General features: G+C 42.1%; 1 protein-coding gene and 1 long non-coding RNA gene across 2 annotated transcripts; one reads left to right on the forward strand and one right to left on the reverse strand.

Annotated features, from left to right (window-relative positions):
- Positions 1-402: 402 nt before the first annotated feature.
- LOC115016098 (uncharacterized) lies at positions 403-10,979 on the reverse strand. The gene is made up of 4 exons (XR_003833061.1): positions 10,883-10,979; positions 10,547-10,602; positions 4,407-4,565; positions 403-569 (listed from the first exon to the last, which is right to left on the reverse strand). It is a non-coding gene; the product is annotated as an uncharacterized LOC115016098 (long non-coding RNA).
- Positions 10,980-17,447: 6,468 nt separating this feature from the next.
- LOC115015647 (cholecystokinin-like) lies at positions 17,448-20,833 on the forward strand. The gene is made up of 4 exons (XM_029443137.1): positions 17,448-17,592; positions 18,101-18,221; positions 18,313-18,468; positions 20,380-20,833. The coding sequence occupies exons 2-4, from the start codon at positions 18,101-18,103 to the stop codon at positions 20,514-20,516; spliced, it is 414 nt and encodes a 137-aa protein (XP_029298997.1). The 5' UTR covers positions 17,448-17,592; the 3' UTR covers positions 20,517-20,833.
- Positions 20,834-22,504: the final 1,671 nt, after the last annotated feature.

Here is a 22,504-nt window from a genome sequence, read left to right on the forward strand (position 1 = left end):
AACAATCATTTAATCCAAGTTAAAACACATTATCAGGGCAGCAAGAGAACAGGAACATCACAATAACAAAACCCTGCTCTCTTCTTTTTATATTATTCTCCCAAGTCTCTATTCTCTCCTCGTAGAGGAAGAAACTAAATGCACTTTTCTCAAATTGAGACATAACCTTCTAAGCTGAGAGATTTTCCCCCAGACTTGTAGAGCCAACATCTGCCAGCTGACGCCACAATATCTGTGAAGCCTCCCGGCCTATTAAATATTGAAGCGATGGGCATTAAAAATGTACGAGTTTAACAAACACTGTGTTGTTTCTCTGATCCTTCTCCTACTGATCACGTTTAAATGACCCAGACGAGCAGCCGCATCACAGACGTCAACATCCAAATGGTTTCAGTTTCTTCTTTTTTTATTACATTTTATGTCTCCGGGAAAACTACGCGGAGTAAACAGAAAACAGAAAACAAGGCAGTTTATAGCTTTTAAATTGTATTTCTTTCATTACGGTGAAGGCAGTTCCTTATGTTTTCTTTTCCTCTTCATCTCTCTGTGATCATCAGTTCAAGCTGCAGCTATAAATACACACCACTGACATTACACTTCTTAACATAATAAAACAAATAACTCCAGTTGTTCTGTATTAAATGTGCTCACAGTTAATCAGCTCTACCTGTATTCTCATGCTGTGTTATAGTTTCTAATGTCTCGCTCATCTTTGTCCCCCCACTCATTTCCTCTTTCTTTATTCCCTTTTCTAAAAACGTATAAAAACTCTAACAAAGACCAGAGAGACTTCATAATCATACGTCACCATTACGATCTGCAGGCATACATACATAAAGAGAGAGTGACAGGGAAAGACTTTCAGCTACACTTCATTATCATGGTGATTATTCAGAGCTGGAGATCCCTTTGATGTTGGATAATAACTGTGGGGGGGTGGGGGGAGGAGAACCCACATTTTAACTGCAAGATCCCACAATGCAACTGTAGCAAAGTGATAACCCTCCACTATGCTTGGACTACTCCATCACACCCCTGCAGCAGCAGCAGCTACCATATGTTGTGCTGTTGTGATTTTGTCTCAAGGCTGCTTTATTTTTGACATGTGGCGACGGTGGCTGCGTGCAGGATGGGGGGGATTGAGAGATTAGAAGCTTCTCTGCTGTCCTCGCTGTCAGCAATGAGGACAAGCGATGTGATGCCGCCGGGGGAAATGTGGTACATTTTTAAAGATCCTGTTATGGAGGGGGATGTGTGTTACTACACACACGAACACACACAGTGTTAAATCTTTAATCAGTGAAGACACTAATGATCAGTGTCACTACGCTAACTTCTCCGGCAAGGAAATCGTCCAGGGTAAAAGTAAAAAATGCAAAACGTTGACACGGAAATTGCACAGAGATGGCTAAAAGATGGAAACAAGGTGTAGTCGGTGAGAGGCCCCCCCACACCTTCTGCGTTACACGCCATCAGTTGTTAGCGTAAAGATTTGTGCAGCTTGTTTACATCACTTTGACGTCTTCTTCTTCTCCTCTCTTATCCAAGCACGGCTACCTTTTCTTGGCGCATTGCTTCCCGCCAACTGTTGCTATGCATCGCCACACTCTGCCATTGGCAGAAATGTCAACCATGTGATCGTGCTGGCAGAACACGAAAAACAAAAACACTGATCAACAGCTCCACCTGTGCACCAGGCACACACACATATTAGGGACTGTGCTGTTGATCCTCTTTCAATTCACAAGAAGTCACAGTTCTTTGATTCGTTAGTGTTTTCAAGCGGCTGCTGCCTCTGACAAACAGTAGAGGAGAAGAAGAACAAAACAACAAGGTGGGATGGAGGGGTGGACACGGCAACAGGCGGAGAGATGTTATCGTCTCCTTTCTAATTAACAGCCCCTCAGACAGAAGTCGCTGATTGAGTTTGGTCTTAAGTGTCAATTCCCTCCACCTTGTCCTACATGGACTGATAATGAGGATTGTTGAACATTGAGAAGTTTTCTCATTATTGAAGGTTTTTTAGAAGCATCCCGAAGGTGCTGCGAGGATGTACTGAGTTCATTGTGCTGTTAGATAAGTGATCCCTTTTTAGACACACAATTGCTTCAATGCTTCAACCAAGGAGGACTTGATTGTGACTGCAATGTCCTCTATATGAATTCTGCGACTTATGTTAACATGAAATAGGAAGTTAGGGTCAATGTTGATACATATTTGATAAGGTTTTTTATTCTCCCCAGAAGAATTAATGATCCAATTTACACTGAAACACCCATGATTAATAAAACAAAGGTTTGTATAAAATGAATTTCATGAATTATTGACAGTAAAATTATATTTAAAAACGTGTAATTGAGGGTGTGACACAACTAACTCTCTCTGCGAGACGTTTGGAGGTCCATTACTGAGATATAATTCAACTGAATGGGTCAAAGCAAAGAGCATGCTGGGAAAACTCAACTGTGACTTTTTAACAAATATTATTAAATTGTTCATAGTTGTGTTTATTATAATCAAAATACAAAAGAAACACAGAAATATTACAAAAAATGTTTTTGTACTTCACTTACTTTGTGTCATTACTAGTGACAGGGAATATTGGGTATATAATAGTTATTTATGACCTTTTTATCAATAAATATATCTCCAAATGCACAGTTTGTGAACGCCTGGTGTTACTCTTAGACAAACCTGTCTAATAAGTTCAGTTTTTGTGCCTTTGTTCTGAATATTTAACCTGAACTTGATAACACTTGGTGCTATGTTTATATTGTGTTTTCCAGCTCATGACTACCAGCTATACCCATCTTCAGGAATCTTTTTCAACAACAAACTTCAGGCGGAGTGTATTTTCTTCAAATTCAGTATATTCAGATCACTATTACTCAGTGCCAGAAGCACTTGGAGTGATTCTTCACTGTTTTGCAAGAACAATAAGAGAGTTATCTTTTGAATGAGACCAAAATCATACAGCTCATGCAAATGGTTGAAGAGCAGCTTTTAATTTACTTTAAGTATGTCGTTTGTAGTATATTCGGATAAATTCCCTCACCCCTTAACCCTCTAACACCTAAGCCTAAAAAGCCTCAAAATGTCCGTCTGGACTTTTTGGCTTATTTTGACTATAAAAAGTCCAGATTAACTTTCTCCCTCTCTCCAGGTTTTTGGCTGCATTCTTGTTTGTGTATTTACAGAGGAGTTTGAAAACTGCAGCATCAAAGAGTAAATGTCACTTGGTGGTGGGTTTCCCATATCGAGAGGGGGTTGGACACCTGGGGTGGTTGAGGGACTCCATCATCGGCTTCTGCCTCAGTCTGCCATCTTTGATGATGTGGTGAGGGGCTTCTGTCTCTGACAGCATCACCAGATCATCCAGCATCCCCACAGCTCTCTCTACAGGCCTGAATGTGATCTCTGGTGACACCTCCTCATCTCCAGCTCCAGCCTGCCCACAGCCTCTGCTAGGACGCAGGCTACTTGAAGAAGACAAGTACAATTACACACCTAGTACAACCTTACAGACTTGGTACACTGTTCTAAACAAGTCACCACGCAATACAAGTGTTGATTTACATACCGTCTTGCTTTTGATTTTAATTAAATCCGCTGTTTTCCGGCTCTATTTTTCTGTTGTGTTGTCTGTGTTTCTCCAGCGCTGGGTGTGTATTCGCTCAAAACAAAGGCGCTGTTTCGCGGGCTTCCGGGAGAGCCGTAAGTGAAGTTACGGTAATGAATATACATACATATATATGCTGTAAAGCGCAGAGTCTCAGCTTTCAGAAACCATTTAAATTCTTTCAAACCCTGACGTAATTACGGTAATTCAAAGTTTCCCTTGTGCAACGTGTCACCGACGACACGTTCGGAGTTAAATGATTAAGATTTTAGTTTTAGTTATTAGCAAACATACTTGTATGTACACACATATATACATACACATATTTAGACTCTGTGTTGCCAGATCTCGTGAGGTTTGGGTCCAATATTCACTTTGGTGACTTAGAGGCCAAAGAATCGGAAGTAATCTGTGCTCACGTTCACTTCTCATATTGGAGTTGATAGACAAAACTAAATGTTATAACAAGTTTAGCTATACACCACTAAACAAAAGAGATTAAGTTGCAAAATAAGTACACATATCATAAATAATAAAATATGTATAATCAATCCGAACGATTTTTTAAGTGATATTCAACTGTCAGAAAACCAAGCAGGTAATATGAAGTATAAATGATCTATACAATCTCCACAATCTATGTAAAATATAAATCAACATTTAAAACTCTTAGGTTTGAAAGTTAAGGTCTTAGAAGTTCTACTTTCAAAGGCTAACTTGCCAAGCTGCATCGTACAGCAGCTCCTAGCAGCTAGCTTAATGCTAACGGTTAAGCTATATAGCTTACCTGAGGGGGATACCTAAGGCCGTGAAGGATCCATCAGATGTATCCTCCAAATCCGGGAAAAGAAGGCCGCATTTGAAGGAGTCGCCGAAATGGGACATCCCCGTCACAGCCGCTGTGACGTAATCGGTCTACAAATGCGTCCTCCGAAAGCTGCAGTCCCTGAATTGAGAAACAGTTATTGGATGACATGAGGCCCGAAAATACTTGAGGAAGAATGCCGGAAGATCCGAGTAATTTTATACTCAAAAGTCGAGCCATTTTGGCTTTATGCACCACCGAAAAACTTTCATAGGAATGAACACCGCCTCCAACGCTGTATCCAGTTCTCTTAAAGTGAAACTCACGTGAAACTCACGTGAAACAGATTCAGGAAATAGTGTGTGTGTGTCTTAGTGTGCCCTCTCCTTTCTATACCGTCTCTGGTATGAACGTATAACTGCTAAACACATGCTGACGTTACCATTTAGCTCAAGGTCACCGTTATTTGTGAGTTCAACGGAGCCTCACAGAGCTGCGAGCATGGCTGCAGATTCTTAGACTTGTATTCCATGTTTAGTCCATAATGAAAAAGGGCCATTACAAGTTTGCAGAGCCAACAGTAACTGAAAACTGCAAGATTTGTCCAACCAACAATCACACAAAACACTACTTGTTTCAGCTGTAGGCTACACTTTACAAAAACAAAAAATCAGCAGCACAAGTAAAATATGTAACATCAAAACAAGAGTCAATACAAATTTGAGCATAAAAAGGGAGGTTGTAGACTAATTTCATTTTCAATTCAACCAAATTGTCTTACACTCTTCCACAGACCTTAAAATCATCTCTTTCAAAAAGGTTTTCTTGCAGCAAAACAAGCTTCATTAGTTCTTCAAGGAATTTTGTGCGTACACCCCCTAACTGCATTTAGATGGAGCCATCTGGGAGATGGGCGGCTTGGCTCTTCTGAGATCGTCTGTCAAGCTTTAGCGCAGCCTCTCGCGTTTGGCTTCATCTCTGTGGGATTCTCTGTAGATTCAGGTTGCTTTTTCTTTCCATTTTGGCATCCTGAGGACCACATGGTTGACTAATGGGATGCCCGTGGAATGGATAATGGTGACTGTGCACAAGAATATATTTCCATTAACAGCCACCCTGCATCCACTTTAAAACACAAATGGAGGCTTTGGAATGGCTTTCTTACTTTTGACCTTTTAGTTAAAGGGCCTACGAAATGATAAACATGAATTTCTACTGATGATAGTAAATGCTATTTGTGGTGTAAAATGATGTGTTATTTATGACACAATTATCGCAGTATTTAATAAATCACGATTTAGTATGTCGATCGATGTTTACATTGCCGCTACCGGAAACACCCGACGCCGTGTTCTGACGTCACAAGTAGAACACAGTGCACCAGTATACACAGACAGCACGGCAGACGTGGCGATGTCGGACTCAGAATCGAGTGACAGTGAGTCGTCAATAGACTCGTTGCACCTTCAAGAAGAGGAGTTTATTGAAGAGGATGCTGGTGTCGTGGATTTAGATCATGCGGGCGAGTTTAACGTGGTGGAAACAGAGCAGCTCGAGACACAGTATTCAAAATGGAGACACAGATGGGAGCGAACATGCGGATGATGGTGACGGTGATCCTGGATTGGCGGAGATCCTGTGCGGCAACAGAACACAGACAGGTATATACACAGGCATATAAATAGTATGACATTAAGATGACGTTAATATTGGCCTTTTTCTGGATATTGCATATTGTGTACATGTCCTTACCACTCTTCTTTTGTACATTTATGTGTACATGTGAGAACTGTACAATTATGGAAGCAATTGAAGAGCTGCTGCCAAGAAAAGGATGTCATGGAGGAACTCAATGAACATGAGGGACATGGTGCAAACAACCTGCATAACAGATCACCCAGGATTCAAATCAAAGTGTCTGGATGTTTGGGTGTTGCAGACAGCCTATCAAAGGTATTTGAAGAGGGACAGACAACAAGCAGGTGATCAGCCACGTAATGAGGAAGTTACTTTGTTCAAGTATCCAGCACTTTATTAGAGTCAATAACAAAACACAATGTCAGTTCAGTGATTGAATCTGCTTCTATACAGCACAACAGCATCCCTCTTGTTTGGTTCTTCCACCGACTGCTGAGTGGATCTGGGACTTCCAAAGGTTCCTCATCAACATTGTCTTGGCACAAAGCGTAGAGTCTCGGTCAAGAGTTCAGTAACACTCTGCAAAAAATATGTTTTATAATCAAGCATTATATATAATATGTATGTGTGTGTGTGTTGCACATTCCCATGCAACCCATAGCTTCACAATTATCCTTGGCGATCGATTGTTGTCCGTTCTTTCTCGTAATAATTGACAGCAGTCTTTGCTGGACGCTTCAACGCAGACGAACACGGGCAGCGGCTTCAACGCAGACGAACACTGGCGGCGGCTGTATTCTACTTGTGACGTCATCGCCCGAACATTGCCGAAGGGGATGCTCCCGGCGTAGCGATCGATTGTTGTTAGCGGAAGTCATTTTTATGCGGTATGATCGGGATTTATTACGAATACATCAATATTAAAAATATATATATGGCACATTTCACAATAGATATGCAACCTCTATCATATACCAAGGCCAATAACACTGGTGAAATATCATTTCGTAGGCCCTTTAAAGGTTAAAAGTTACATTTGACAAGGTTAGAATGAAGTTTTCCTTTATTTTATAGCCTTGTGAATCAGCTACACTTCAGTTTAGGGTGGTTGCCAGCTTTGCTTTATAGACAGAATAATACGATATATCCTAAGGTGAAAAACAGCTCTGTTAATTTAGTCAGGTTTACAAATATTAACCTTCTGTTGCAGGCTGCGCATCAAACTGGCTTCAACAGGTGTTTTTCAAAGTGACAAAGTGCAGCATACAGTTAATTTCCTTTTTTTGTTTTAGCACAGATCCCACTTGAGATTGACAATAAACAAAATGTGGGCAGAAATTGAGCAGCTGATCGTGTGTTGTCAAACCAAACTAATCATATGTTTCCTGGAAAGTGAGTACATACCGTAGTTTAGACAGAGAAAGGATAAAGAGAGAGAGAGGGAGGGAGAGAGAGAGGGAGAGAGGGACGAGACATTCTTAAATGCTAATACGAGAACTGGGTCCAGGTGCACGGGAGACAGGCAGAAGAAGTACCATCTGCTTATCCAGACAAGGCATGCCAAATATGAAATATTCATTATGATTTTTAGAAACACACAAGCATACCATGCATACTGTATTTCAGTAGCGCCTGAGGCTGTGCACATCCATATGCAATAAGATAGGAGCCTGATGTACCTGTCAGTGCGTGTGCGTGTGTGTGTGCGTATGTGCGTGCGTGCGTGCGTGTGTGTGTGCATAAATGACTATCTGGATTTCTGTGTGGCTCTGTGACTAATTCCTTCATGTCAACTCTGATTACGATCGTTAAGTGTCTCATTCCCAGACCTGCACCATCTCAACAATATCATTGTGTTTCCCAATCAAAAACTTCCAGGTTGGGCCTTAGCTGAGTCTATAATTCTGTAATTACGTATTCCTGGAAATAAATGTGTGTATGTTTGCTAATAATTGTGTATAGGTAAACTAATTGGTGCATTTCCTATTATTTAATTCCAGTCTTTTAGTCAATGCAGAGCAGCTTAGCTTGTCATATTTGATATATATTGAGAGTAAAGTTACCAATAATAAATTAATACGATTTGAGGACAACTGCCTATGAAGTCACCTGACTAAATCCTAATCCTCTAAGCCAGGGGTCGGGAACCTTTTTGGCTGGGAGAGCCATAAAAGCCAAATATTTTTAAATGTATTTCCTTGAGAGCCATATATTTAATAAAATTGAGTTTTAAGTATATCACATCTCTGAGTACTATCAGTGTTTCCCCTACCATTATCTGTGCCCCCCCCCCCCCCCCTAAATGTGTTTATTTAATATTCACAACTCACTTTTCACATTGAACAGGTGCTCTGGCATAACTGGCCCGTGGGTTTTGGTAATTAAATAAACGCATGGCACAACCACGGGAAAATACATATTTGAGGAAGTATCTAAATGTGTGAATGAAATGAAACTGCCCCGGGACAAATTGCCCCGGGACAAACTGACGGGACCGACGACAGACAGCCTGCGATGTGATGAAAAGAGCGGATTAGTGCAGGATGCGGGAGAAGATGCAGCGGGAGAACTGTGCAGGTGAGCTGACGGTGTATCACTGCATCATACACCAGGAAGCGCTGTGTTGTAAAGCTCTGGAGATGGAACATGTAATAAGCACCGTAACACAGACAGGAACTTTTAAGTGTTTTAAGTGTATCATGTCTCCGAGTACTAAAAGCGGTATCAGTGTTTCCCCTACCGTTTGTGTCCCGTATGAAACTAAAACGCTTGAGATACTTCCACTGACGTAGCCAACGTAAGCAAAGTTCCCCAACGTACGGAATTAACGTAACGTTATGAACAAACGTAATTGTACCTATTTTAACCCAAAACATGCTCTTTTTCCTTAAACCTAATGAAACTGCGACTCTTTCATAACGTTAGATTTGCACCTTCTCCCCAACTGCAGGTGCAGTTCTTCTGAAGCAATATAAAGGTGGACAAAACAAGTGATAACAGCCATTTAATGGCCAGATAACCTTCAAAACGAATGGACATTTAGCACATGGCTAAATGTGAACTCATCATAATACCTTGGCAAAAAAAAAAGAAGCAAGAATGTTAAAAATAAAATAATTCAGATTCGCTCTCTGCTATGAGATCCTTGAAAACAGCAGCTCAACAGAGGTCCACATCTGGTCAGAGAAATTGAGGGCTGACTGAGGTGGATATAACAGCTCAGACTAACCTACCCACTTCTTCTATTTATTATAACAGGTATAAAAACAAAACAAAATACACATTTGTAGACTTAAAAAGGTCAGGGATTTCAGGGTGTCAAGTTCCCAGCGGGGAAAAGTTCTGGACGTTGGAAACAGTGGTGGACAAAACAATCTCAACATCATATCGTTTTAGAAAAATAGAAATTTGTCACTTTCATGACAAATGTGCAAACCGGCTGAGGACGGTGACGTGAAAGTGGCAGCAACGGCTCCCCTGATAATGCCACCACTAACTTAACTCTTTCTTATTCTTATCGTACATGGAGCCATTACAACCTTGAAGCATCTCTGTGCGCAGGATTGAACATCTACCAGCTTCAGGTGTCAAACTGTTAGGGTTAGGGTTAACCCTAACCCAGACTTTGCAACCTCAAATAGCAGCCTGGCCCCCTAAAAATAACGTCTCTATACAACTAAAGTGCATTGTAAATTACATTTAGAGGGAAACATACAACATTTGTCCCGTCGGGAGGAGGTGGAAGTGAACAGGTGGTCAAACACCAGACTCAGAAGACGGAGATTGAGAATGCAGTTGAGTTCGTATGGGAACTTTTGTAGGAGACAGGGTTGCAAATCGAGCCGGGATGACATTAAACAGAAACCCTGAAGGTTTAAAGAGTGTTCGCTCTCACCACCACCCAGAGAAACCTTTTGGATTTACAGTAATAGGCTGAATCGGTGCTGGTTACACACGCTAATTGATGATTTCCCATCAGCAGCAGCATCACTGACACCTGTAATCTCCCTCACCAGCGCACACCAACTCTCTCTCTCTCTCTCTCTCCCTCTCTGGACAGTGCATGTCTTCCTGTGGAGTCCACTTGGACACATTTCTTCTAGTGATTGCCAAATTCGTGTCACATTGCAGCTCTGAACTCTCACAGCGCCAATGGCTGCCAAAGTCCACTAACGCCTAATGAATTATACATCCAGTGGGAGGGAGAGGGGGAGGAGAGAGGAGTGTGTGTGTTTGGAAATCATTGAATCCCCTGCTGTCTTCAGCGTTTAACAAGTGTTTAGAAATGTATGGTAATGGGAAGCCAAGACAGCAATATAAAGAGAGTAGAAAAAGTCAAATTAAATGAGGACTCAACACTAATTTATTCACTAACGTGGTGCGAGACACAGAAAAACAACTCGTCAGGATCCGTAGACTGTCTGTCGCTCATTTAAATTCTGCAAAGCTGTCAGGAAAACACTGTGATGCAGAGCAACACTTACATGGCGGAGCGGTCACAGGCGGCGATCTGCAGCATCACACCATCAAGTGTTTTCTCCTGTCAGAACCGGAGACAGTAAAGACTTCAGTTTGTTTTCTACCTACACACAGTTCAGTCAGAATAACAACCTGCTAAGCTGTACATTTTGGCAGTGAGTGGCAATAGTCCCTGTAGTGAAATTGGGAACGATGGATTTTGGCGAAATGTATGGTCTCTGTTCTTCATATTTGTAAAAGAATACTTGTTTTAATTGGCATAATCGACATTTTTTGCACATTAGTCCATAAACTGCACTACAAATCTGACCAAACAGGTTGTAAACATGCCAGAGCCGTACCTTAGCACATGTATTGTTGTCTTTCTCCTTCTGTGCCCTCTGTGTGTATGAAGCATGGGTGTGTCTGCCTCCACCTGCACACACCTGGTCCTCGTTGCCATCAGCTCCTATCTAATCAGCCATTCAACAGTATATCTCCTACATTAGAAGAGCGTTGATGAAACAAGTATTCAGATCCTTTACTTAAGTAAAAGTACTAATACAACACCGTTAAAATACTTACAAGTAAAGATTCCTGCATTTAAAATGTTAAGTAAGAGTATGTAAGTATAATTAAGAATATATACTCAAAGTATTAAAAGTAAAATCCTCACATTTGAGAAGCTGGAAACATTTTTTGCATGAAAAACGACTGAAATGAAATGACAAGTACAATACACACCTCTGAAATGTAAAAAAGAATACATTTTTAAAAGAGTAATAATAATAATAATAAGATCATATGATGATGATTTGGTTCATTGTGTTGTGTAAAGCTCTCCTGCAGAGCGGTCAGGCATCAGGTGTTAATATCATATTTTGGGTTGTTTGTCGTTGATGGCTCAGATTTCATTTCCACATGTAACCAGTTGTGTTGAAAACAAACATGTTGAGCATCCTGATGTCGTTATTCGGCTCCGTCTGAGTTTAAATAATGTTGTTTTCACCCGGACAAACAAACCGCAGTAAACACTCCAGAAACACGCGTGATGTGAACACGCTGAGTTCATGACCTCCACACATGAAAAAAATAAGCATTTCCTCCCGCATAGGTCAAAGGTCAACATAATTATGTTTAATATTTAACGATTTTATTTTTGCCCGAATGGATTTGTGCCGTAACGTAAAGTTATGGAGCTGCATTCAAGTTTTCTCGGAGAATCAGAGGAACGTCACGAGGAGGATAAAAAACTCCCACAATGCTGCACATGTGACACAGCCCTTGTGATGGTTTCTAAGTAAAAGTTTGGCAGTGAAGTCATCACAGATATCTTTTCCCTGCGTGAGACCTGTGTTTGCACGATGGGAGTAACCTATATCCACTCTCGTCTGTCATCACCGACACACCGCAGCATCATTTATAATTCAGCACCGAGACCAAGCAGAGCCAGAGAACGCACACGGATGGCTTTCCTACAGACAACAAGGCAGTGGAGCAACGATTACCAGCCTCTCCAGCCTCTCCATCCTCTCCATCCATGTATGCCTGTGCATAAACATGCAGGTGACGGCATTTCCCAGGCAACAAGTGCCAGTGCAGAGGAGAGAGGATTAACGTCATTATACCTCATGCTGGTGTGTCACATAAACGTTGTTCATGTTGGAGATCTTTGGCTGTTTCTCTCATTTTCTTCTTCTGCAAGAATGTCACTTTTTTGTGTCTCACGCCGCCTCTTCATCAAGAGCTTTTTTAATTGCACAAACTTTTGAAATGTGCCATGATTTAATGAACCCTCATCAACTTAATTGGATGGAATATATCTGCACACTTTCAATGCAACCTGTACACATACACTCGGACAAACACACACGTGTGCACTGGGTGATTGTGCACAATAACGTGCTTTAACAGATCAGCTAAGAATATTATGTATTATGGGGACACTTTGGATGTGCAGGGAATAGCTTCCTGATAGATGCTGCTTCTCTCTCTGAGCCCATAATTGGAATATAGATGTATTTTATTTCAAACAGCGGCCATAGCTTCGGCGTCAAAGAGGGATTGATCAGCTAGTTTCTCTGAGAGCTGATCTTCACCTAAAATAATGGTTTGTAGTATTAAGAACCAGACAATGCTTCCTACATCCGGGTTATGTCCCATGATACACACACTTTTCTATATACACAGATTGTTGCTGTTATACAATGACATATTAATAATTTATAGATAGGTCATGAGGAGATCACGACATGCAGGAGCAGTTAGCGAGAACCTGGCTGAAGTAAAGTATCACGTGACTGAGACGAGCGTCTTGACCTATGGTCTTGACATGTGTCACGAGGCACAGACGGATGTATCCGGTGATTTTTCAAAATAAAATCTCTTTCAAAATAATTAATTTTTTTATTCATTCTTTCTGTGCGGTCCGGTACCAAATGACCCACGGACCGGTACCGATGGTTGGGGATCACTGCACTCGTGGATTCTTAAGCCATTCGTCTGATAATGTAAACACTTTCGTAGCTCCCTGCTGAGCACAAAACATGTAAAACCTCCAATAGATTTGTTATAATAAAAATAATACGTCATGAGATGAGAAAGAGGAGAATAACTTCCAGGAGCTTCCTGGCTGCAGCAATGTTTTCATTAACGCTGATCGATAGTATTGACTGTTCCAGGACCCTTTGAGTCTATAGAGCTAAAGTTTCTGGCTTGCTGTTAATTACTAAGTTATCACAAAGACCCAGCACGCTGACTCCCTCCCACCTCTCCTCCTCCAGTCAAACACATCACTCTCCTAATCCGCTCGCTCGCCTCAAAATCTTATTTTTCCTCTTTTCTCTCGTCTTCTTCTTGTAACACGTTGACCTTGATTTTGTTTAGAAGGTCAATTTAACTTCTTTCAGTTAATTGACACACGAGGGAGGAGGGAAATGAAATAGCTGCTCTATTACAGCATTTATATCTTTTGTACATTTGTACGTCTGTGACACGAGACGAGAGGAATACAATGGCGAAAAAACCTTGAGAATAGGATTTGAGCCACGTGCGCATGAAAATTAATGTGAACATCTCCATCAGAATGGGCCCATTGCCGGAGCGAGGCGAAGTTCGGTCTCATCACCCCGGGTGTCGGAACAATTGATGTGAAGCACACAGTGTGATAGGTCTTCCCGTCCTGTCCATACTGCTGCTCCATCTCCTGGGAAATTCATTCACACGCTGCAGAGAAGTCGCCTGCAGGCCGCCAAAGAAAAATGGAAAAGCTCCAGGTGTGGAAGTGAAGCAAGAAACAAATCTCTGAAAAGAGAAGGTCCAGAGTGCTCGGACGAGGCTGCTTGTGGTGGTACGTGTGGTTTCTTTAATCACGCATTAACAGTGTCTATGTTTTTAGAATTTAACTCTGAAAAAGCCAACTGATTAAAGGTTCACTCTGTGCCAGAAGAGTTACTTTTTCCTTTTTGAATGAACAAAACTTTTGTTTTAATAACTTAATTCATATTAAAATGATTTTGATGTTCAGATTTGAATGCAAAGATGAGAAGAAAGGAAAGATGAGGAGCTACTGAAAAGGAATCTGCATAAAGATACCATGTAATCAGTTTTGTTTTATATATTTCCAGCCGTGCAGCAAGTTTGCAACGGATGTGTTGTTGCATATTTTTTGACCCATTGTGTGTAAAGACGTATCTGGAGCTCCTCGCTCCCCTGAAGATCCGACTTTCAAGGACTCAAGTGCTGCTGGACCCCCTCTGTATCCACACACACACACACACCAACCAGCACCGTCCACATGTTGGCTCTCATCAATAACCAGAGTGTGTGTGTGCTTGAAATGAAGAGGAAGAACGTACTGCCACATTCATGTACAAGTGTGTACACTTCCATGTGACACTTCACATGGAGAGGGTTCATGACAGCGGCCGGGCCTGATGGGAAGATATGTGACACACACATATATATGTGTGTGTTCTGCATATAGGAACTCATAATGCAATAGTTTGATAGAGTTTAAAGTTCTTGCTGGTGAATGCACATTGCTCAGAAAGAACACTCTCCATGCAACAAACAGAAGCACATGGCTGCTTATTAGACCTTGTTATGGATCTCCCCGGGCTCCTTCCCTCCTGGCGAAGGCATGACCCGCTCTGCTCCGGAACACTTGTTGTCTTTGTTGGATGGGTTGGCGACGTTTAGGCATGAGGATTGGTTAGGTTTCGGGTAAGAACAGCAGGGTTAGCCAATCAGAGGCAGAGTAGGGCGGCTCATTCCTTCACCATTAGAAAAATCAAAAAGTTAGTCGTCACTTTAAGTCTGTGTTCCTCGAGAGTTAACTGTTGCTATGGTTACCTACCTTAATATATCTTGCACACACACACATTTAAAACAGTGTATCCAACAGTGTAACACCTGCCAACAGCTGCAACATCTGGATTGTATTTTATATATTTAATCTAAAATGTGGATCAATGTGGTAAAATAGCTTCATTTTTATGTTTTAAAATGACAGCCTTGAGATGTGCAAACCGTGACTCGACTATCTTTACTATTACATGTAATTATTTATGATCACACGCACACACACACACACACACACACGCACAGATATTCTTATAGAAACTAACAGATGTCTGAACAGTGTGCAATGTTCCTGAGGACATGAGGCTCCTGCTGAGCTTCAATTTGAGGCACTGCGACATCCCACCACGGCTCACACGAGGAAGATATAATCGACAGTTCAGCAGGTACAACCATCAGGTCGTAGAGAATATACGAAGGGGCTGCGAGATCTACCGTGTGGGCTGAACGGCCCACTGAGACTGGCCTAAGTGTGTCTGCCGAGCGCCACTGAGACATTAATAGACATTTATGCATTATTTAGCGCGTGTATTTTACTAACTGTATATAAAGCTGTAGCGAACGCTCTCGGCAAGGAGTCTCTCACTGTCACTAATTAGACGCTTCAAGTATTGAAACTCAAGATATCCGTCCAGATGTGTGTTTCATGCACTCAACAGGTTGCCTTGAGGCTGCACTGAATTAATATCTCAAACACACACACACACACACACACACACACACACACACACACACACACACACACACACACTAAAAAAAGTATATATCTAGTATAAAACTCACAAACACACACATTTCACACACATGCAGGCCTCCCACACCACATGGTTCATTAATTCTAATTTGAACGTCCGTGGCCTCACCTCCTACACTCATGCCTTCTGATGGTGCCTGGAGAAAAGCGTCTTCAGCGAGCGAGAAAGACAGGCTGAAGCAAAAACCATGAATGTGAAAGTAAGTCCGAGTGGGCTGATGTGATCGAGAGAGACTCATCGCTCCTGACTGACAGCTAGGAGTTGTGGCCCAAAGTTCAGACAGCAACGTCGCAACTTTCAGCCGGAGGTGATCTGCTCCTGAGGGAGATATCTTGGGTAGATAGTGCACATTTAGTTTATCGGAGCGATTTTGCTAAAAGCGACTGCCTGGAGGTCGGTGAGAGCGGAGGGAGTGAACAGAAACAGTAAAGATGTGTGCGGAAAACCAAAACAATGAGCTGAAAGACGCTACAAAGCTCTGTGAAGCTGAGGGCAACCTCAGAGTCAAGGGATAGCTCTCTGTGAGTTTGTCTTTCACATCATTTCCTTTCACTTTCGGTAGTACGGGTAAGCCTTTTCTTCACACTTGGATTGTGCTTTTAAACAGGTCGTTTGTCTGCACTGCAGCAGCTCAAGTCAAATGTTGAGGGAACAGTTACATATTATAACCGAGACTCTTCAAAGATGTAATTGCATATTCTTTATTTATTTGACAGCAAATGAGCACTTGATTCATATTTAAATGAACATCCTGGAGAGTTACTTCTGAGTAGCGCTCACAGTGTGTGTGTGTGTGTGTGTGTGTGTGTGTGTGTGTGTGTGTGTGTGTGTGTGTTCAGTAAGCTCAGCTTCACACTGTCACTCATTTATCGCTCCTACTTAGACTCCAGCAATAAAAGGATGTCTGTGTTCCTCCTCTGTGATTCCCCCGGTGGATGTTCGCCTTAGTTAACAGCCTCGCTCGTGCTACATGTTCTTGTCCACATTATCTCAGGAGGTACAAACAGCTCCGGAGCCGCGATGGAGATCCTGATCCTGTCATGCAACAGCAGGCTGTCTGCTTCATTAATAAAAACATTAACTCACGACAGCTGATCATTAGCTATTGACTCAGGCTGACTGCTTTACCACAATTGCATGATCGATGAGCCTGGTTAATCCTATGTGCTTAGAGGGAGGGGGGAGGGGAGAGAGGGGGGAAGCAGTGGGGTGGAGGCAGTGGGGGGAGGCAGTGGGGGGGAGGCAGTGGGGGTTTGCTGGATGTGTCTCAATTCGAGCTCAGTCACCTGTTAAATCAACGAAACTGAAGATTCTTTCTGCTTCCGCCCACTTCTTAAGTGTGAACATCCACTGACATCTAATACATGCGTGGGTGTGTACAAATACACACACCTACACATGCCTGACCACACACACACACACACACACACACACACACACACACACACACACACACACACACACACGCTTCTCAAGACAGCAGTGGATCATTCTATCAGTATACTGAATAAAAATACACATATTTCCAGTAGAATAAGGAACTTTTCAATATTTCTACATTAGTTTCAAGCTATACTTTGATCCAGATGATTCACTGTTATGTGCACAACACACTGAAACACTCTATTAAACACACTCATAACACATTGTTAGTGCACGTCCACCAGGCAGCTCCTGACTTTTATGATTAGCAAACAGACAATAAAACTGAAGCACGCTGTTGTATTGGTGAGGTCGTAGCAAATACACTCACATTAGGCTCGCAACTACACCGATGGATACACAGGATGTACGCTGAGGCAACACACACACACACACACGCACACACACACACACGCACACACACACACACAGGGTGCTGAGCGCGGAGTATAAAAGGGGCATCCTTCCCACTCAACAGAGAAGTGCTCTCCTCACTCTCACACACTCTGACTTGCTGAACCTCTTTTCTCAAGGTAAGACAACCACTTTATATATTGCTTATCAAAGAAATGTAACAGAATATATACATTTTATTACAATTCTTTGCCTTGAATCTTTTAATAAGTAAAAGCAATATTTAATAACATCACATTTGGAATGTTTTGTCCTAAAATTATTTATCTTTAGATTGAAAAATAATTGAGATGCTTTTATTTTCTTGAATTTTATTTCATGGATTTATTTCCAGGGATATTTCCCCCGAAAGCAAAGTGGAAGATTATTTCTGCGTTGCTTTGACCTGCTGAAATTGCGCTCAAGATATCAAGATCCACAGTGTGCTGCGTGCTGAGCCGCTGGATGAAAGTGTGAATGTGCTGTTTCTCTCCTGTTCGGTGCAGTTGTCTGGCAGATGGTCTCAGTTGTAGTTTCTTAGTGTGGAAGACGACTGTTGAGTCAGGGGACGCCTGCTGTAACCCCAGACTGGACTGCATCATACATTCCAACTTTCTGCTTGTCTCTCCATCTCTCTCTGTGCTTTAGATGACTGCAGGGCTGTGTGTGTGTGTCGTGCTGGCAGTCTTATGTACGAGCTGTTTGGGGCTCCCCTTCTCCTCCCAGCCCCTAGACGAGGGCCACCGCTCCATGTCCGCTGCGTCTGAAGGTACACGTTTCTCAAAAGACAAGCACTTTTATTCAAATAATGAGTTTCCATATCTTACATCTGCTCTTGTGCGTGTCCTTGTGTTGAGTAGCTCTCCTTGAGGCTGACACCCACACCTTGGGAGAGCCCCACCTCCAACACAGCCGCTCTGCCCCCCAGCTGAAAGCTCTTCCTCTGGCGGAGGACGACGCAGACTCCCGAGCCAACCTCGGCGAGCTGCTGGCAAGACTCATCTCCTCCAGGAAAGGTGTGTGAGGATGCACGTGTGAATGTGTGTGTATCTGGATTATTAGTTTGCATGTGTTAAAACATCTGGCAACAACAATGTTTGCAAAATTGTTTCATTTTCAGAGACAAGTGCTTCTCCCTGCATTTCTCCTCCCCTTGGTCCTGCTAATTACTGGAATCAACACACAGCCGGCGTTGTCAAACGAATTAGTGGCTCTGAAAAGCTTTTGTGGTTTGAAAGAGCGCGTATTAGTGTACGCATCCTTCCGGCCATTCTCCTCATGCCATTTTATTACACTTTGTTTCTACCCGAGTGACTCCAAGTGGCTCTTTTTTTAAACTTCAATGCCAAGAAAGCAAACCAAACACATTAATAATGCATGGACACACAAAGGAAGAGAGGGTCATAGTATGTTGTCACCCTATAGTCCAGCTGTCCGGTCGTAGTTCCTTGTGTTTCTCTGGTCGTGTCACAGGACCGACTGACGGAACACAACACACACACTTATACTCACTGTCAAGACTTCTCGTGTGTCCACGTCTCTTTGTGGAACGATCCCTGCACCCTGACACTTTAACACACATTGTGAAAGAGCTTAGAGAACTCTAAATGCTCTGCAGAAAAGTTTTCTGCGTCCTTCAGCCACAGTTTCATTTCTGTTGCATATTATTCAGTACAAAAATAACAGGCTCAGAAACTGTTCAAGCAGACAGAGAAGTCTAAAAGGTCACATCGAATTTAATATGTGATACCTTAAGGGAATGTGTGCATTTCTTCCCCCCCCCCCGTTGAATCGTGCGTGTGTGTTTGTGGGTGTTTGTGTTCGTGTACTCGCTGTTCACTTGCATGCTTCGGTGTAGGAGGTGTCGTTGTCGAGCCTTCTGCAGCCAATCGTCTCAGCACACCAGGGATCTGAAACACTGTGTTTATGTACGTGTGCGTGTGTGTGTGTGTGTGTGTGTGTGTGTGTGTGTGTGTGTGTGTGTGTGTGTGTGTGTATGTGTGATACGTAGGAGTATGTGGGTGGAGTGAAAACAGCATCTCTGTGAGCGCTCTATTGATTACCAAACGGATAGCCTTCCTGCTTCACATTGAATAAAAAAGTGGAGGATTCGGAGATGTTTTACAAGAATGGAGGTCGCAGTGTGTGGGGAAGAAGAAGAAGAAGAAGAAGAAGAAATGAGGGTGCGATGATCCTTTCAAGGGGAATGGACACGTACTTATTACACTCGAACACATTAATAATGCATGGACACACAAAGGAAGAGAGGGTCATAGTATGCTGTCACCCTATAGTCCAGCTGTTGGTGCATGTGTGTGGATGAGAGAGAGACATATTGAGAAACAGAATATTAAGATGTCCTAAAGCAAACCAGCTTCACAGCAAAGAAATACAAAATCACAAAATCAAAACATCTAAAAACCCAATTAGTCTCAGAAACCAAAGTTTTCTCTCTGGAAGGCATAAACACCAAATTGTTGAATTTGGTAATGAGCTCCACTGACTGCTAAACTGCCCTTTAAGGAGCAAACAAGTTGTAAAAGTGATGACATTTTTGATATTAAAAGCATCAGTCACTGTGAATACATTTGATTGCATAATGACTACTAACTGCTTGGTTTGTGAGAGCATCACTTTATGTCCAGTCTCACCCAAAACCCTGCCACATTTCACCAGATATAACAGAATCATAATGTTTTAGTTATTAAAATTCTGTCTCACAGATTAAGAAAAGTCACATTCATTCTGTTATTGAACTAACTGCGCAGAAACAAACTGAAAGTAGGGCCACGACCCGGTGAAGTTCTTAGCGGCTCTCACGCTCCACTAACTCTGACCAATACTAATTTCCCTCCTGCTCTGTTTCTCCTCCACCCACTCTTTCTACCAACTCCACCCCTCCTCATCCTCTCCACTTCTCCTCCCAGGTTCTGTGCGTAGAAACTCCTCGGCAAACAGTAGAGGCAACGGACTGAGTGCCAACCACCGGATAGCAGACAGGGATTACTTGGGGTGGATGGATTTCGGCCGCCGCAGTGCAGAGGAGTACGAGTACTCCTCGTAAAGGGAAGTCACGGCTCATACCTCTGCGTACGGGCACAAAGGAAAAAGACGAAGAAAAAATAAAAACCCCCACGCAAGCTGACTCCTCACTGTCTCACAATAAGAGTCTATTTATGATGTATTTGTTGTACATTTGTTTGTAAAACTGTAATAATGCAATATATACATATGCCAAATTTTGCAGAAAAGCTGTCACTGTCCAAGATTTGTTTGTTCCTGGTTTTCTCTGATTTCTTTATCATTTTGGGTGGAAAGGACTGGGATGGTGTGAAGGTCTGTTGGGACTAACTGGACTGATTAAAGATGGGAAATATCACTCTCTGCATATTGAATTTCTTACAATACAATGCATGCTGCATAAATGAGCGTCATTAACATTCGTCGGGTGCATAGGGTGTCAAAAACAGGATTATCTGTGGCACCTCATCGCCGCTGCAAACAGATTACAATGCATCTCTGTGTAGTTTTCTAATGCTATGAACCTTAATACATCACAAGCCAGATTAGGTTTGACAGCCTGAGCATGTTCTAATACTTCTAACACATGCACGAGCACAGTCAACAGTCATGTTGGTGATGAGAGCAAGGGCCTTATGAATACAAGAGGATATACAATCATCCTTAAATACTTGACTACAATCTTGATTTCAGTGTCACACAGTGGTTTCTTCGCCTTTACACACCACCAAGTCAACCACAATGTTTTTGACAATGGGACAGAGAGGACGGCTGATTTTAAATGCAATATACTGAGAATAAGTTGGATCCCAGTTCAACAGATCTGTGTGTAAAATATCTCAGAAACAGAGGAATTGTAACGTAAGGAGGTTAGTGGTGTTGTGGAAGAAATCTAAAAGAATCAATTTGGCTTTATTTTGTTTCTGCATCTTCCCTCCGAAGCTCTGACACGTCCTTATTCAACATTTGAATTGCTGGAGAAATTATAGCTTTTGGCAAGAACATACATTTAGTTGAAATGGATAAAGGAAGACTCTGCTGCCGTCACCTTGTGGGGGGGGAAATAAATGTTTCCACACGTAAACTAAGCACGACAGTAAATACTGAAACATGTAACCTATGAGCACATCTTTTAAAAAGCATTGTGTTTTATATCTGCTATCCCAATAAGAGAGGCATAATAATATGTTCACGTTACTACAGGAGAGACTTGAGAGCAATGAGGTGGAAAGAAATATGAGCTGGAAAATATTAGATATCGGCATTATGAAAGGGAATATCTTTATGGAAATGTGGAGCCGAAAGAAGTGTTCTTGTCGGGTGTCTGTTGAGTTATTAGCGCCAGTGTGTAGGCTATGTGTGTTTCTCCTTCTGCTGCTTTATATTTGTTTGAAACAAATTGTATAACTATAACTGTATAACGTCCAGGTGGAGTTTCTTTTATATTAACTGTTACATTTAGCAAATCAAATGTGTTGAAATCAAAATCTCACTGCGATTCAAGTGGAAATCGTAAGAGAACGAAATGATTCCAGTTTCAAAGGGTCAGCGTATTTTCCTAATGCAATGGTGCATTATGGGTAATGATGCTGGTGGGATGAATGTAAAGAGAGAGATTTCTGATGCTGAGAAAAGGGGTCATTATGCGGCACAAAGGAGATGAAAGACAGTGAACGCATCACTCGGGAAGCAGGCCGGGGAATGTTCGAGAATATCTTCAAAAGTGCAGCGAGATCATTATGAGCTTCAACGCCTGCGCTAAATATTGAAGCGGTTTGAAGCATTTGGAGAAACTGATATCGACTGAATTATTAAAGCGGGCTCAAAATATATCCTGATATTTGCTTTTGACAGTGTTTCGGAGTTATGAAGACATTTTGTGCAAAGGAGAAAGATGCGATTTGATTGACATATCATGCAAACAACACATTTGGACAAAAGCCAGCGAACAGGCTGCTGTTCGACCTGCAGAAGGTTTAAGTGAGAGGGAAGAGGAGGAATCCACAGTGGTGGTGAATCGTGCTTCTCCTG

This window comes from Cottoperca gobio, chromosome 11 (assembly GCF_900634415.1).
Source record: "Cottoperca gobio chromosome 11, fCotGob3.1, whole genome shotgun sequence".
Taxonomy (NCBI): domain Eukaryota; kingdom Metazoa; phylum Chordata; class Actinopteri; order Perciformes; family Bovichtidae; genus Cottoperca; species Cottoperca gobio.